Below are 17,560 nucleotides of genomic sequence, written 5' to 3'. Positions count from 1 at the left end.
TAGTGTTTTCCTATTCTTAAATTAAGAAGTGTTTTGTGTTTGTATACTCAGCTAGATGGTATAATAAACATGTTGTTACTATTAAAGCCTTATTGTCTGATGACCACTGTTCCTGGATCTAAATGACCTGTCTTAATGAAACTAGCTGTGAGACTTGAGGCAAGTCACCCAAGTAATGGGGCCTGTTTCCAGTGTATCAGGTGGCCAGCTGCCTGCTTTCCTATCTGAGTTTTATGGGAACACAGCCATGCTCATGTATTTGTGTATTGTCTACAGCTGCCTTCTATAAGGGAATGGCACAGTTGAGTAGCTGTGACAGACCAATTGGCCCACAAAGCCTAAAATACTATCTAGCCCTTTACAGGTAGTCTGTTGACCCTTGGACTAGATTTTTCAGTGTTTTTCCCACAATTCTGGAATCCTAAGACTATTCAAAGTAACTTGTTTCATTAGCAATGAATGACTTGTTGAATGGCTCATTTGAAATGTAGTAGCAAAGTACAAAGATGCTTGTTGTACAACTGAAAAATACACCTTGACATACAGAAATTAAGCAAGTCAGTTTTCATAAAGCAGATCTTATTTTTCATTAAGATCAGTAAGGAGTTTTGAAAAAGCAAAGAACATTGTAAAAAGTTAAATTACCTGATTTTATGGGACGTGTGTTATGATCTGTGTTGGTTATATAAGGTTGTTGGATAACACTGAAATTTTATAGTTTTAAGTATTTCAAAGGAATTTTGGAAGTAGTATGGCTGACTAGGTCTTAAATAAACTCAACATGTGTTAAGAACAGTACCTCTCCCTTGACTATAACAAAAAAGATTCAATGTACATCAAAGAAATCCTAATAGAACCTTAAGGAAGTTTAGATAGGCTTGGTATCCTTATGGCTCTTAGGGCTGCATTCAACTCAAACTGGCTGGCTAGGTGAAAAGGAATTTATTAGGTGGACATTCACAGGCTTTCTCTGGCATGCTGGCATTAAGGGGACCTGGTACCCAGTTACTGAGTCCCACAAGTTTCTACCTTGAGCCAGTTAAGCAAGTGCTGAGTTAGGCCTACACGCCAGCTCATGCACACAGTACGGCATCAGAAGAATTCCAATATCAATATAGCTATGCTTATAAAATTAACACCCTTATAGTGAATTTTCATTATCTAGACAGTTTAAACATTTTTTAAAATGTTACTTAGTGGGGTAAGTCAATAAACTTAGGGTTCTAAGTAATAAAACAAGTTTTGGGGATAAGTCAGTTTATTGATGTGTTATAACCCCCCACCCAGACGTGCTAACCACAGAGGACTTACTTCAGACTCCTTCCCAGAAACTGCAAGTAGAAATAACCACTATGACACCACAAGGCCAGTGTAAATTTATAGGTATTTTTCCCTTCAATATTTCAATAAACATGATTTCTTCTGGCATTTAATTTTAAGTGAACATGATTTACAGTCAGTCTTTACTTCTTTATTATTACAGCCGTTATAAAAGCCATGAATGTGTTTCCAGAGGAAACACTTAGTGAAATCGTTACAGTATTCTCTCATAAAACAGGAGGTATGCTTGTGAGTTTAGTACTTTAGTGGTGGGCACAGCTTGCACATGTGTGTCGCTGATGTGAAACCACTGCCCTTTGGTTGATTCCATTTCAAAATCTGTCAAGGAAATGTAAAAGTAAGTATACATGGAAAGATAACAAGTTCGTTATTTTTTGGTTTTGCCATATATGTGCTGAATACCGGAATTTTGCACGACATCTTACCGTGTAGAATATCACCATGGAGAACAAGGTTAGAGAGGTGACTGTTCGCTGTTCTTGCCTTGGCATAGGCAGTGTAATGCCCTGACCGCATGGTACCACTGTGTTCAACCACTCCATATAAGGAATACAGTATTCTTGTGTTTTCTTCAGCTACATTCTTTAGAAATGAATAGAATTCATAAGTTAGCTCTAGTCCCATTTATACAGATACTGTTGGCAAACGAAGCAAAGGGTTTCTAACCTTCACTCTGAGAATGCAGAAATCATTAGTCTGAACTTGACTATTTTCTCCCGACCTTGTCTCAGCCTACAGAGTAGTGGCACACTATTAGAAAGGTGCCACTGCCATTTCCCACAGGAAGAACCATAAACCAAGGCCGCTTGATGTGATCAGTTTCCTGGCCTAGAAACAACAGCTTGTGAGAGTTTTCTCATTTAGCCTCGCCTCACCCCAACCTCTTAATTCTCTACTATTGCCCTGCCCTCATCTCCCACTTCAGGAAAACAACCTAACCAACTACAAGTTGCCCATTCTCAGGAAGACGAAGTATCCTCTCCCTTTGGTTCAGAGATGACACTCCAATTTGGTATCCTCATCCTAGCCCTTCTGGCCTCCTCTAGGGTCTTAATCAATTCTTTTTATTTTCTTTGTACCTTCAACTTCTAGATTTTCCTCTTGACCTACAAACGTACTTAAATCTCCCAGATTTTAAAAAAAAAAAAAATCTTCATGGATCCACTACTTTCCTTTTTCAACAAAGCCTCTAACATATCTACATGCTTTTACCTCCAATATACTCATTTATTTCTCAATTTTCTCATTTCTTAATCTTTACTGAAGTTACCAACAAGTCTAGACCTCTAGACTGTCAGTCTTTTTCACCGATACTCTTAATGATGGCACTTGGCCCTTTCCTTGAAACTTGAACACAGAAATGGCATTTACATTAAAGGTGGATTCCTTATTACCTGGTGAGAACACAAAAATAACTTAATTCACTACCCACCAGCTCTGAAATACCTTTCTTGGAAAATTTTAAATTTGGGAGAAGGGATTTCCATCATTTCAAATGTAGATAAAGATTTTTAATGTTTATACTGAAATATTTGATACGTGAATATGTAATAGTCACAACGTTCCCCTGTAAGCTCTAAATTTGCTCATCCTGACTCCCCAAATTATTCAACATAAGAGACTTGCTAAGATCCTTGGTTCTCTTCTAGCTATGCCTTTTCCACTCAGATGCTCGCTGGAGTTCTACCTTAGCCACCTCTTCTTTCCCTCTCCATGCTCTACATGAGATCCTCTCCTCTCAGTTTTAACCATCACCAATGTATTTATTTCCAGATTCTCATCTCCAGCCCTAACCTCTCTGCCCTGGGCCTCGGGTATATCCAAATGCTTTCTAAACGTAACAGCCACATGAATATCTCAAAAACATCTGAAAGACAGTGTATCTAAAACTGAACTCATCCTTTCTCCAGCTCCCAACATGCTCTTCCTCCTGGATTTCCTGCCTCAATTTATGGCACTCCCCTCGGCCCATACACCGAGTCACTCAGCCAGGCCCTGGGAATCATGCTGAACTCCTTTCTGTGTCACCCTCAGCATCCACTTAAAGGCCCTAACTTATTTTCCAGAGCCAGTTGATCCTAAGCCTGCTTAATTTTACCTCTTGAAATATTCCTTCAATTTCCCCCTCTCCTGCCCTAGTTTAAACCCTCATTTACTGACTGAGTTAAGTCAATAGCCTCCTAAATAGTTTCCCTGCCTCTAGTCATTTCCTCCTAAAAATCCAGCCTCCCTCCATGCTTCAGCAATTAACCCGTGTAATACATCTGGCCATGACCACGGCTTTCAACTCTTCAGTGGCTCCCCACTGCATACCTAATACAGCCCACATTCCTCACCATGATAATCCTCCAAAACCATCCCTCTCCCACGTCTCTGGCTTCAACTCCCAACATTCCCCTGTAAACTCTAAATCTGCTCATCCTGCCAATCCCTGGCACCCACCACACTGCTGCCTTTGCTCCTGCTGTTCCCTCTGCCTGGAAAACATGTTTACTCTTGATTCATCCCACTAACTAGCTGAGACATGGTCTACTTCACAGAGCCTCCCCTGAACCACCTACATGCTCACCACCCCTGAAATAGACGCATCTTAACACAATCATATGGAATTGACATTATCCATTAATATGCCTGCTCACCTTTAGTTCTGTACCCTCAGCTCCCAAAGCAATGTCTGCTACAATAATGGGGGTTCAAAAAAATGTTGAACTGAAATAAACCTAATGTTCAAAATGATTCATCTCAGATTTTGAAATTATAAAGGTACAAAAATCAAAGACCCACTCTATTCAGTAATTCTTACCAAGTTCACACTTAATGCGAGTTGCTGTTGTAGTATTTGATAAGCTCTGATTTCCCTTTAAAGGATTTTCCCAAAAAGACTACTGTTACTTACCTTACATTTAAGGGTACAAAACGGAGCCAAATCTAAGATTTCCGGAAATTTTATGTGTTTGTTAATTTTGCGTAGGTTAAAACCAGCCTAAAAAAGAGGGGTAGCAGATGAAGATCTTTTCTTGGAAAAGCTGTACACATTAAATAAACTAGTCTCACTCTGATGCCCAAAAGAATACCAATATCCAGTGCTAATTCAGTCTTCCTAGGTGACTCTCCCTGATCACTAATCGATTTCAAGTTGGTTTCGTTTTGCTCAGTGTAACACATGCGTGTGTGCACGTGCACGCACACACACACACACACACACACACACACACACTCCACCCCCACCCCAACCCAACACATTAAGAAAGCTGCTCCTGTGAGAAATTTTTTTTTTTTAAAGAAAATTCTTGATGTTTCTGCTTAAAGCCATCCAGAAAAGCCAGATTAGACCAGAGATTTTTAAACCTGAGCAATCACGGAATACTTTTCTGTGAAGCGCACGTTCCCAGCCTTACACTCTAACCAGGGGCAGTGAGTTGTTCACAGAGCCCCACCCAATTAGTCAAGCTCATAACAACCATAGGAGGGAAAATGTGCTGAAGGTACTGTGGGAATTTAGAACTGAACTTGAAAATTGTACTGCTCTTAGCAAAAGTCTTCCAGGAGAGATGGAGTCACCAAAACAGTGAAAAGCCAAAGTACCGATGTCTTTTTGTCCAATAATATACCACACAGAAGACAAATTTTAAAACAAATAAGGGGTACCTGCTGAAATCTCTTTAAATGAAGAGTGAGAACAGGAGGAGCAAGAGAAATTAGCATCTGCTTTTTGGCATTAGTGTAAACATGTTTCTTTTCACCTAAAGAAAGAAAAAAAATGTTAGCAGTGTGAAAATCATTTTAGAACTTTAAAGCATTCAGTTACTATAAAATCACTTCAAACACCTAAAGCAAGGATCAGTAAACTTTCTAGAACGGACCAGATAAATATTTTTAGCTTTGTGGACCAAGACCAAATCAAGGATATTTTGTAGGTATTCATATATGAGAAAAACTTCCACAAATTTTTACTGATGGAATTCAAAAACTAGTAATATTTGAGTATGACAAAAGAATGGAATTACTTTTGGAGAAATAACATTTAATTACTTGGGATTCAAAATTAGTATTTTCTACCATAAAATCATTTTCAAGTATTCATCTATAAAAAACACTTAGCTCAGAGACCATACAGACGACAGGCCAAATTTGGCCTGTGGACTGCAGTTCGCTGAAACCTGCTCTAAACAGAGTTGCTATGAAATTAACATAATTTGCTTTATGTACTGACATAAAAAGATATTAAAAGCTAGACTTTAAAAATGGTTCACCAATTCTAGTAAGAATCATTAGGCATCCATGATCTCTCCCTATCCCACTTACCCAAGCTGGGGAAAAAACAAAAAAGAGGAAGGAAATTGTATCTTTGTTCTGTATTTGCGGGAGATTGTAAGACAGCCCTGTCCTGCCAGCACCTTGCACTGGGCATGTCACTTTAGCACACTGAAGAATTAAAGTCTGGCTTCCAGGGAATGAGGGCCATCACAAACGCTGACCAGAGACTGAGGACACAAAGCCGTAGCCGCTGTTAGGGTCCTGCTGTGGTAACACGCCAGTGGGATGGTTCACCCAACAGGGACAGGGCTCTGAGAGCAAAGTGTCCCACCTTAGCTGCTGTTGGGATGTGACAGAGTACTAGCCCCTTCAATACAGTTCTGCTTACCCATCCTTCCATTATAATATTTACGGAGAAGAGGGGACTTAAGGATGCCATCCAAAGCAGATCCAATGAAACAGGAACACCCACCTATGTCGTGCAGTGTGTGCCCCTGAACACTAACTGTGCTTTCTGGGAAAGAATCGCAGTACCTTTCAGATTTGCCTTTGGTACATTACACTGTCTCCGTGTGCATACTTCACAGAGCAGTTTGTTTGCATCTCGGAGTTTCTCATTTCGGGTGAACTGATACAAACAATGCTGGATTGAACACTCATCAGTACTGAAAGCCTCCCTGTTTGCCAGAGTACAGAAAGCAGTTTCTGGATCTTCGTTTACAAACTCGTACACCTGGGTCCCAGTATGACTGTCATTCATAAGCTCTACGTTTATATCATCGGGTTGAAGAGCAGCATCCAAGTGAAGGTTTTTCAAACCACTGGAAATGTCCACTTCTCCATTGCTCCCTTTCTGGTAGGCACCATTTAGGTTCCTAGCACATTCACTGGGAGAAGACAACAAAATCTCCCCATCATTATCCACGATGACAAGTTTCGTATCTACTCCCTCTGTGGATTTTTGATTGTCAGTTACACTTTCTATCCCTTTTTCTTGGCCATTCAAATCTTTCTGATTAACACAATATTCTTTATTTGTAACTTTCTCTTTTGAGATGTGGTCAGATTTAATATCCACTTCTCCCTGAGGTGAAATTGCAACGTCACATTCATTATCTTCAGGATGGTCAATGGTACAGATATCATTTAAATGAAGAAATTTTCCTTGAATTTTTTGTTGCCTTCGCTGATTCTGTTGAGGAAGTACAAAACATTTTTTAAAAAATTAGAGTGCGAGGAAGAGAAAGAGCATACATGTACCATATCAGGTTATCAATCAAAAATAGTTAATGAGAAAGAGTTCACTCCCAGAATTCTAATCCTAAAAGTTCCTTTAGTCTGAGGGATCAAACAAATTATGAAGAAAAGTTCTTTAATTGCAAGCAGTTATAAATCATTACTCACCGTCAAAAAATTATCACTCGGGGACAAATAAAAATGTGCAAAACATGGTCTGTGTTCTAAGAGAAGTGATCTAGTCAGAGGAGTAAAACTGTTCAACCCAAGCAGCCAACTATTAAAGCATGTGAGGAATCTGACTATATATACGAAAAAGAAGGGAAAATAAACTGAAAACACAAGGATAAACAAGTACAAGGTTACTTTCCACAGGACAGAGGACAACATTCTGGGAAATGAATGGCCCCAAATTAGGGAGAAAGCTAGGAAGCGACATGTACAGCAGACAGTAAAGGACTTTCTCCCCTAAAATCACTTCTTTGCTATTTTCAGCCTATTCCCAATTTGGGTGGAGGTGGGGTGGATTTCATCAAGATTCCTGCTACTGGAATGGCAAAGACTCAAGGGATTAGCATTTTTGGTTATAACTAAAAGGTCATCCCCATGAGGAAAATCTGTAATAGCAGAAGGCTCAAGGGCAGCATAGAGGACACAAGACATAAACATTGTCTGATGTGCTTCAGTTAAAAATACATGAAAGAAAAATGGGGAAAGAAAAATGGGGAAAGAATACTTCAAAGTAAAAGAAACACAAATGGCTCTTAAACATAAACATGCTTAACTTCATTTATAATAAAATTAAACTGCACTAAGTTAATACTGTCCACCTATCAGACTGGAAGAAATCCAGAAGTTTGATAACACTGATGTCAAGATAAGGAGAAACAACAAGTCTCATAAGTTGCTAGTGGGAACATAAGTTGGTAGAACCTTTGTGAAGGGCAATTAGGTAATATTTATCAAAGCTACAAAAGCAATCCCTCTTCTCACAATGTACCCTACAGATGACATTTGTACAGTCGTGTGGTGCATAACGACACTTAGGTCAACAATGGTTGCACATGATGGTGGTCTCATCAAATTATAACAGAACTGAAAAATTCCTATCACCCAGTGATGCTGTAGCCATCATAATGTCATAGTACAAACACTGGAAAAATCCACAAGGCTGTGGCTGACACGGCGAACAACTTAATGTGGGTGTGGGTGAGTATGACCTGGAGCAGCTCCTAGAGCTGGTGCCTGAGGAACCGGCCAATGAGGAGTTGAGGGAACTGGAACAGGAACGCATAGCTGAAGAAGAGGCAAGAGTAAAGGTAACTGCGGGTGAGGAAAAAGAACCCCCAAGAAATTCAGCGAAGGGTTTGGCAGAAGCTTTTGCAGACCTCAACAGGCTCCTTAGAAAGTTTGAAAACATGGACCCCAACACAGAAAGGTTTACATTAACAAAGAGGAATGTTCATGGTGCATTAACTGCCCCAAGCAAATCAATGATGAAAAAAAGAAACCAACCAAGCAAACCACCATGGACATGTTTCTGAAAAGAGTGACACATCCTCAAAAGGGGCCTCAGGCAGGTCCCAGAAGAAGATATTATCATCACAGGAGGGGACAGCTCCCTGTGTCACTGCCCCTGAAGACCTTCCCACGGGACCAGACGTGGAGGTGGAGGACAGCGATCCTGATGACCCTGACCCTGTGTAGGCCTGGCTAGGGTGTGTACGTCTTAGTTTTTAACAAAAATGTTTAAAAAGTAAAAAAATAAAAAGTTTTAAAAGTAGAACAAAAGTTTATAGAATAAGGACATAAAGGAAGAAAAGATTTTTATTACAGCTGTACAATGTGTTTGTATTTTAAGTTAAATGTCACTACAAGAGTCAAAAAGCTTAAAAACATTTAAAACTTTGTAATGTAAAAATGTTACAGTATGCTAATGCTAGTTTATTCTTAGAGAAAGCAGAAAGATTTTTACAAAAATAAATTTAATGCAGCCTAATGTACAGAGTTTATAAAGTCTACGGTAGAGTATTGGAATGTCCTAGACCTTTGCGTTCACTCACCACTCACTCACTGACTCACCCAGAGCAACTTCTGGTCCTGTAAGCTCCATTCATGGTAAGTGCCCTGCACAGGTGAACCATTTTTTATCTTTTATACTGTATTACTATATCATTTCTATGTTTAGATACACAAATACAACTGCCTACAGTATTCAATACCGTAATGTGCTGTACAGGCTTGTAGCCTAGGAGCAATAGGCTGTACCATGGAGTCTAGATGTGAAGTAGGCTATGCCATCCAGGTTTGTAGGAGTGCACCCTACGATGTTCGCACAACGACGAAATAGCCTAATGACCAATTCCTTAGAAAGCATCCCTGTCATTTAGAGACACATGACTACATAGGGCTATTCACTGTAGCACTGGCCATTATAGCAAAAGAACACAAACAACCTAATAAATCAATAGAGAAATAGTTACGTGAACTTGGTACATCTACAAAATGAAATATTATACAGCTGTTAAAAATAAATCTTTGTGTCCTGAAATGGAAAGATCTCCAATAATCTAATTAAGTAGAAACAAAGGAAAAACAAGGTCCAGAACAATATGTATGATTTTTAAAAGGAGGTAAAAACATGACTACCTAATTTGATCATATTTTTCAAAAGAAACTCCAGAAGGAAGCATAAACTGATGAAAGTGGTTATCTGTGTCATAAAAGGACAGGGGTGGAAGGTGACTTTTAGTATACACATTTACATATTTTTACATTTTGAATGTCAATGAATAAACAACTCAAAAATTGTTAAAAATGAACTAAAACATTTTTTTAAGTTGTCACAAATAATGCGGGATTAAAAAAACAAACACAACCTTTTCTTTATATACACTCAAAAGAAATTTCTCAACAGAGAATACTAAATGAATTCTTTAATTGCTAAATGGAAGTGCTGTATATAAAATAAGAGACATGTTTAGAAATGTCATTCAGACTTCAAACTCAATAGTTCAAAATATAAAATCAGAAAAATATGGTTTTGTTCCAAATGACCCACCTTGGCTTGCTTTTTGGCTTGCTTCTTCGCTTTCTTCTGTAAGTGCTTACTTGTTCCTGAAGGAATATCATTTCTCTCTTTTATGTAACTGTCATTATCCTTTTCTTCTTCGCTGTCTTTATCTTCATCCTCCATTGTCTTTTTCAGGTTTTTATCATTTATATTTTTCTTACCACTCTTAAAATATGGAGAGAATATGAGCCAAAAATAAAATTGTACAACTACTATTTAGTGAAGAGATTTCATGTTACCTATTTTTCTATTCCTATTTAACACTAGATTTATTTTTCCACAACGTTTGAAAATATATCCAGAATAAAATCCATTCATCTCAAATACTAAAAAGCAATCTTCACATATGAAAAACCAAGTAAACAAACAAAACAGTAAAAAAAGGTAACTTCACATGCAAGTATAATAAAAAAATATATAACAAATTTTATTACATGGAGTATCACGCTGTGATTATGCCCATTTCTAAATGGACTTTCTGTTTATAAAAGTGATTTACATGTCCCAATACAGGTATTTCTTCTTATTCTTTTTTTTTTCTTTCCATGTAAATGATAGTTTTAGAGAAAGAGAAAATAAACTAAATTTGGTAAGGCTTTAATCACTAAGTTACAATAATTAAAGGGACCCTTAAAATTCATAGTAAGTTGAATAATAATTTATTCAATATTCATAACATGTTCTTTTTTCCTACTATTACTGGATAGGAATCAAATTAATATGGCATAAGACTGAGAAAGTCTCTATTAACATTTATGAACTTAAGAGTGAAAGGATTTGTGGTTAGTCTTAATGAAAATAAATAGTAACTTTTAATGTGAAGAAAATACTTTCCTATATGTAAATTAATCAAGTTAATTATCTATAAAGAATTCTAGACACACCATCCTTTTAAAAAAATATATTTATTTCATCCTTTACTCAAATCTTTAAAATTCTTCTATCTCAAATACATTAAGAAAAATCTCTATGGGTTAGTAATGTATAAACTTGGAAAAGGTGACAAGGCTTCCCCCATAAAATCTAACACAGGATACAAAAATCTGCTTAAATAAAAGAAACTCAATTGTCTTACCTGATCATCTAAAACTGGTAGAGATAAATCAAGGAAAGATTCATGAACCAAGGAGACCTTAACCAACCAAAAAAGAAAACGTAAAAGGAAGGAAAAAGATTTACTTTAAACATTATGTAGTAAGATCATGGGGAAATAGTAAGGGGGAGCTACATTTTAAACTAAAGGCTTAAGAAAATAAAGTGAAAACTATACAGCACTGATGACTCTGGGTTAGGGGAAATAAAACAAAATATTAAGCTGAATTCTTCCAGATATAAGGAGAGCTCATAGTTCCAGCAAAGAACTATGAATATTTGGGTAGTTCAAAAAAGATGATCTTATGAAACTAAAGGTTTCTGTTTTTAAAAGAATCAACTTAAAGATTGTACTCTATTTAATGAATAAAATCAGCACTACATGCACTTACAGTTCTGCATTCATCACACATGATTGTACTAGTTAGTTCACCACCAAAGATGCGGTCCACAAAACTTGGTACAGATTTTTTCTTTTCATAATCTATAAGGGGAAAAAGTTTATCAATTACCCTTATATAATTAACTCAATAAGCTAAAACTACTTGCTTACCTATCTAACCCTAAAACTTTTTAATTTTCTATCTCAGACTTGTTTTCCTCTATTCGTTCCCATAATTTTATTTTTATGCTATAGTCAGTAGCATATACTCTCCACTTTCGAGTGTAACAAAATATAACACAATCACATCTCCGGAAAATGAAAAAAGTTCTTATTCAAAATCTAGTCAGTGGAAAATAAACTGCACAAGTCAGTGAGACTTTCTGTGTATCACTATTTCCATTAGTAAAATGAGCAGATCAGGCTAGGATGGAGGATATTTTAGCTCACATCCAGTTCTAACATTATAAAATTCGGCAGCAAACTTAGGAAAGAATGCATGTAACTTGCTTTGTGAACTCTGAGGCTGAACTCCATTTAAAATCAAAACCAAAACAAACAAAAAAAAGTGTTTCAGGATAATGTTTCAGACAAAATTCTTTTTATTTTCCTGTGTTCCCAGAAACAACCTTGATAAATTTAGTATAAGGTGACATAATTTTACTACCTGGTCACTCCATTTTCTAAATACATGAAATTTATAAGCCTTATTCAAATGAAAAAAGTCTACTATTTATACAGAAACACATTTTATGACAGTGTGAGCAGGAATGATCTCTCCATTACTGGCTAGGCCCTAAGGGGCACCAAAGAGACAAAGAGTTACTACATGTTGATTCTAAATTGTGCTTTATAATACAGTAGCCACTAGTCACTTGTGGTCACTTAAATTTAAATCAATAAAAATTAAAGAAAAATAAAAAGTTAGCTCCTCAGTCGCATCAATCACATTTCAAGGGCTCGAGAGCCAACGGGTGACTAATGGCTGCTGTATCAGACAGAGTCCGTATAGAAGAGTTCCATCATCACAGAAAGTTCTACTGGACAGATCTATGCTGAAACTTTTTTTAAAAATGTCACACAATAATAAGAAAGAAGTGGGCTCCGTGATTAATAAACCAGCCACTGATAACTCGAGCAAGTATAATTCACCTATCACCACTATTGCGAAGTCTAATGAAAAAATAAAACTGTGGTGTCATTATAGCTCTATCTTTACAAATTTCACTGTAATATTGCATAGCAAGAATATACCAAAAGTCAAATTTTTCCTAAAATATTCACCGTTGGAATATTGAATAATTTTTTTTTTAAATCATTGGTGATAAAGAGAAAGTATATGTTAATAATTAAGGTTTCAAAATACACGTGCCAGTAACTTTCTCCTAAAGTATAAAGGAATTCAATTATAGTGGTTTAATTCAAAAATCAGACATTACCTTTAACTTTATTTTTTAGTTCTTCATCCAATTTTTCAGTAGAATTACCAAATGCTTTAAGAATTCCTTTACTCACTCTCTAAAAGTAATAAAATGGATATATGTAAAACTATTAAACTTAAAATTTTATAATTATTTTCCTTAGAAAATATGTACTCAAGTCAAGAAAGTGATCAAGAATTGGCTCTGCAAACTTACTGAATAAAACTTAATAATTCAAAAATCGCATGTTTAAAAATTAATTCGTGGAGCAAAAAAGAATTAGAAAACAATCACTAAATTGTGAATGAAAGCATTGTCTTATCACTTCAAGATTTTAACCTATTCAAACCAATGTTTACAAAACATGCTTATCTCCTTTGGAAAGATCACTGAAATATCATGTCCAAGAAGGAGAATGGTTAAATGAGAGCTGTAGGGACAGACTCGAGCACTTAAAGCCCAGCTCCATCATTAGTGGGTGACCTTAGTGGGTAATTCATATAAAATACTAAGAACAGTGGTTGACATTAAACAGGAGCAAAATAAGTATTAGTTATCACTGTATTATTACTATTATTAATTATATTCATATCCCCAAACATATTACTTTATATCCTGGCAATTAATAAACATTTAAAAATACAACAAATGTTCCAACTCTTACAAAATGAATATACAGTAAGTCCTCACTTAATGTTGTCAGTAGGTTCTGTGACTTTAAGCAAAATGACGTATAAAGAAACCAATTTTGCTGTAGGCTAATTGATATAAACAAGAGTTAAGCTCCTAAGGCAGCTCACCAATGTTATAATGAAACAACATTAAATGAAACGACGTTATTCATCATTCGAGGACCTGCTGTACTTCGTAGATTCAAACAGCTGTGCTAAATCACCTCAGAGTAAGAGTAAAGGGGTGTTACAACTGGGACCTGTTCTGGGAGAGGCCATTTCCCAGTACTGGGTGGCCCTCCTGGTAGAAGCCTGTACAACAGAATCCTTAGACAATGATGCTAGAAATGTGAAACATCAGGAAAAGGAGAATAGTTTCTAATTCTTTTCATTCATTCTAATGATTAAAACATACTGGTTGAAAAGGCTGGTGTAGAAAAGAATCTTAAATACAATAGCCTCAATAACTAGTTTTCATTGCTTTAATAACGCTTAATAAATCAAATGACAGACAAGCTACTGAAGATGGAATTATAAAATACACTGGTCAAAATATGCTAACTTGGTGTTCTTCTGCTCTCATCCCATCCAATAAGTAACGAAGCAGCTCCTGGCTGTCTTGCTGCTGATAGCCTTTAAACCGTACTGCTCTACAGAAAAAAAGAAAGGGAAAAAAAACCAATGATAAGTCGACTAAAATATGAAACTATTTTTACAAAATCTTACGAGTTTTCCCCAAATCTTAGGACATCCCAAACCTTGGAGTGTCCTAGTTTCTCAGAATTTCTGGTTAGTCCAACAACGCCCTTGGCAGATTTCATTTTCACATAAAGTATGTTTTTTTTTAATCCAAATGAAATAAACAGTGCTTTAGTATATGTCCTGGGTCGACTCTAATGCTATTAATTTTTTTCACATAATTTCTCAGCATCTTACCGATGCACTGAAAGCACAATCAAAGTGGATACTCACTTTTTACAGACCTGAGAAAAGAGTTCTCTAGGTGTCACGACTCCCTTTTTGGTCTCTTGCATCTCATTAAGAAACTGGCTCATGGCTAAAGTAAGAGGGCCCGGAGGCTCGAGGTTTATTTCCAAGGGTTCCTGAATATGGGAATTAAAAAAAAAAAATCTTCTTCAGTCCAATTTTGGAATCGTTTATTTCAGCACAATGTAACTAGTCAATCTATACTGCCAATGTTCCTAACAGAGCTGTCCATTTAAAAGTTCAAAATGCACGTCGAAAGATGTAAGTTTCTAGTCATGAAATGCTTTATGAACACTTCAGTTCTACAATTATAATTTGGATTATTAGGAATTTACTATCTAAAAAGTAAAAGAGCCAAAGCAAAATGTTATTAACAAAAATGGATAAAATTAATTTGGTCACCCAGCATCTAAGTCTCCTAAAAGATGCTAAAAATAACAATGAACGCCCAGGGCATCACAAATATCAACAACATTCAGAAGAAAGAAGCTACTAGAGCACAGCAGAACATGGCATACACATAGCAAATAAATTTAAAGATGCTTTCTAATTTCTACTGGTCTGAAAATCTTTAACTGGGTAGCCTAAAACAAACAAAAAAGATGAAAATGAGCATCAATGCTTTAAAATAATTTAAAATGTCGAGAGGAAAATTAATATTTTCCTTAATATTCAGATAGGAAAATTACAGATTATAAAGTTTTAAAGTACATACTGTTAGTGCCAAATCAGGTGGTTCAATTTTTACAATTGTTCCAGACATTTTTACTTCTTTTAGTAGTTCTCTAAGCACTGGTGTCTGTGACAAATTCTGGAAGATGGAAAAGAAAAGGAAAATTATCTAAAGGTAAATCAGTTCATTCAGATATTTTTCAAGTGTCTAGTCTACCAAAACAGAAAATCCCTATCAACACTGCAATCTTTATTGTATGTCTTGGGAAAGAAAAAGTAATGGCATGCTGTGGTCCCCACTTTATTTGGTCATAAATACTTCAGTTCTGAGCTTATCCATCACTCAGAAGGGCGTTCTCTCACCACCCCACATGAGGCAGCTACCCTACCACCACTACGATGGTTCTTGCACCACCACTTACCACCACCTGTAACTAGGTACATAATTGTTTCTTCAAGAGCTTCTCCTGTGCTTCCCCCACCCCAGAGCATATTCTATGAGGGCAGGGGTCATTTTGTTTTGAACTCCACTATACCCTAGTATATAGCACAGTGTTTTACTGGCATGCAATGTAAACATTCCTTAAGTTTTCTTTGAAAACACAGAAATAAATTACTTACAGGGAAAAAAACCTCAATAACTCAATACTGTAAGTAATAAATATGCAAAAACATCCTATAATATTAGAAAAACACTAGATTTTTTTTTAACTTTTTATTTATTTTAAATGTGTTTTTCTAAGCCCCATCGGCTCCAAGTAGTTGTTTCAATCTAGTTGTGGAGGGCGCAGTTCAGTGACCCATGTGGGGATCGAACTGGCAACCTTGGTGTTAAGAGCACCGTGCTCTAACCAACTGAGCTAAACGGCTGCCCAACACTAGACTTTTTAAAGGGGGAAAAAATTAACACTGGCACCTGCATAACTGCATTGAAGAAACATGTATTTCCCAGATTACTGAGTCCTTTCACAGTTATTTGGGAAGTAGAATTCACAGGAGCATTTTCTTTAGCCATGTTTTCCTTTTTTTCTCTCTCTTGTTCATTTTTACTCTCCTTTTCTAATTTTTTATTTTCAAGTTCAATGTTGCCATTATCTTTTGCTGCTTTAGGGTGGAAAAAAAGGAAAGAGAAAAGATTTAGCAAAACATGTAATACAGCCATGCCAAATGCAAAGTTATTCTTGGGACAAAGTACTAGAATTTGTGAATTTTTCCTAATATTATTTGCCACCTGTTTGATTTTTAAATGTTTTCTAATAAATATAAGTAAATTACCATCAAGAGAGAATAGCTAATAAATAAAAAATATTCAGAACTGATGCAGCATTCATTTGACAAATGAAACCAAGCAGGATATGCTTTAGCATAAACCCCTTTTTTTATGCATAAGTTTTTTGGGGTTTTTTGATTCTTTTTTTTTTTTTACAAATGAGCATACCCTTACCTTGTGAAATTGGAACATAAAGCAAGCAAGGAAAGAATATAGACATGAAATAAAATTTTTAATGAATTCTGTGGGTCAAAAACAAATCCTGAGGTTAAGAACAAACAATTCTGATAAATTTAATAAAAAAAAAAAAAAGAAAAAAAGAACAAACAATTCTGGCTCTGCCAAAGATACTTCTGTAACCAGGATAGTCTAAACAAGGTTAATGCTCATGAGGCATGCTGACCCAATTAATTTAATTATGCATGAAAAATACCAGAGAAGTATCCGGCCTTTTGAAGGAGTTACAAGTACTTTATTTTTATATCATCCAAATAAAAGCAGGAAAAGTAAATTAAGTAAAAAAGTCCATCTTAAGCCCCTGTGCTAGGGTATGGGAACAGGACGTTATTGCCCTGCCTATTACTTAGTCCAGACTCTTCATCACATCTGACTAGACAATTTCTCAGATACCCTTCTAATTCTAACACCTTAGAATTATCTACATTCTCTCTGTTCTACATTCTTAACAAAAAAATAGTTTCATAGTTTGAAATCAACCATAATTAATGTTATTCAGTTACATGTAATGCTGGGCAATACAGTAAATTAATCTAAATATCAGCAGATATATATAAATCAACATTACAGTAGATATTAGGAAATAACTGATATTTCTTACCTGCTTTTGGAGTTGCAATACCAGCTTGTTTTCTGACATAATCAACCACCTGACCCAGTCTGTTTGAACTACAATACTGGACCTCATCATCACATAGGTAACACCTGTGTCCCAAAAGACCACAGAGAAGAAAAGTGACAAAGTGACAACCAAAAAAGGGGACAAATTATTATTCCTGGAACCCAAAGTGTGTAACCATTACATTATTCTACTAGAGAAACTGAAAATAAAACTATTTTCCATATTAACTCTGGTTTACTGTTAATAAGATTAGCCCAAATTATGGCTACATTTAAATACTGTGACAAGACCCCAAACAT

The 17,560-nt window shown here is 36.1% G+C and overlaps 1 protein-coding gene across 11 annotated transcripts in view; it reads right to left on the bottom strand.

The window, feature by feature from the left end:
- Positions 1–1,244: 1,244 nt before the first annotated feature.
- Positions 1,245–17,560, bottom strand: part of USP16 (ubiquitin specific peptidase 16) — a 28,239-nt gene continuing 11,923 nt past the window's right edge. For 7 of the 11 annotated variants that reach the window (XM_081075739.1, XM_081075737.1, XM_081075736.1 and 4 more), the window contains 14 exons: positions 17,241–17,344; positions 16,049–16,236; positions 15,176–15,271; positions 14,446–14,576; positions 14,036–14,123; positions 12,821–12,899; positions 11,392–11,483; positions 10,983–11,039; positions 9,896–10,072; positions 6,133–6,790; positions 4,990–5,084; positions 4,238–4,324; positions 1,767–1,923; positions 1,245–1,659 (listed from right to left, as the gene is read on the bottom strand). In XM_081075739.1, the coding sequence (XP_080931865.1) occupies positions 1,535–1,659; positions 1,767–1,923; positions 4,238–4,324; positions 4,990–5,084; positions 6,133–6,790; positions 9,896–10,072; positions 10,983–11,039; positions 11,392–11,483; positions 12,821–12,899; positions 14,036–14,123; positions 14,446–14,576; positions 15,176–15,271; positions 16,049–16,236; positions 17,241–17,344 (2,134 nt within the window). In that variant the 3' untranslated portion in view covers positions 1,245–1,534. The remainder of the gene's footprint in view (positions 1,660–1,766; positions 1,924–4,237; positions 4,325–4,989; positions 5,085–6,132; positions 6,791–9,895; positions 10,073–10,982; positions 11,040–11,391; positions 11,484–12,820; positions 12,900–14,035; positions 14,124–14,445; positions 14,577–15,175; positions 15,272–16,048; positions 16,237–17,240; positions 17,345–17,560) is intronic. The other 4 variants (XM_081075742.1, XM_081075740.1, XM_081075735.1 and 1 more) reach the window with 1 other exon arrangement.

The sequence above is a fragment of the Rhinolophus hipposideros genome, assembly GCF_964194185.1.
Source record: "Rhinolophus hipposideros genome assembly, chromosome: 2".
Classification (NCBI taxonomy): Eukaryota; Metazoa; Chordata; class Mammalia; order Chiroptera; family Rhinolophidae; genus Rhinolophus; species Rhinolophus hipposideros.
The sequence above is the reverse complement of the archived record's forward strand: the minus strand, read 5'-3'. Positions and strand labels throughout refer to the sequence as shown.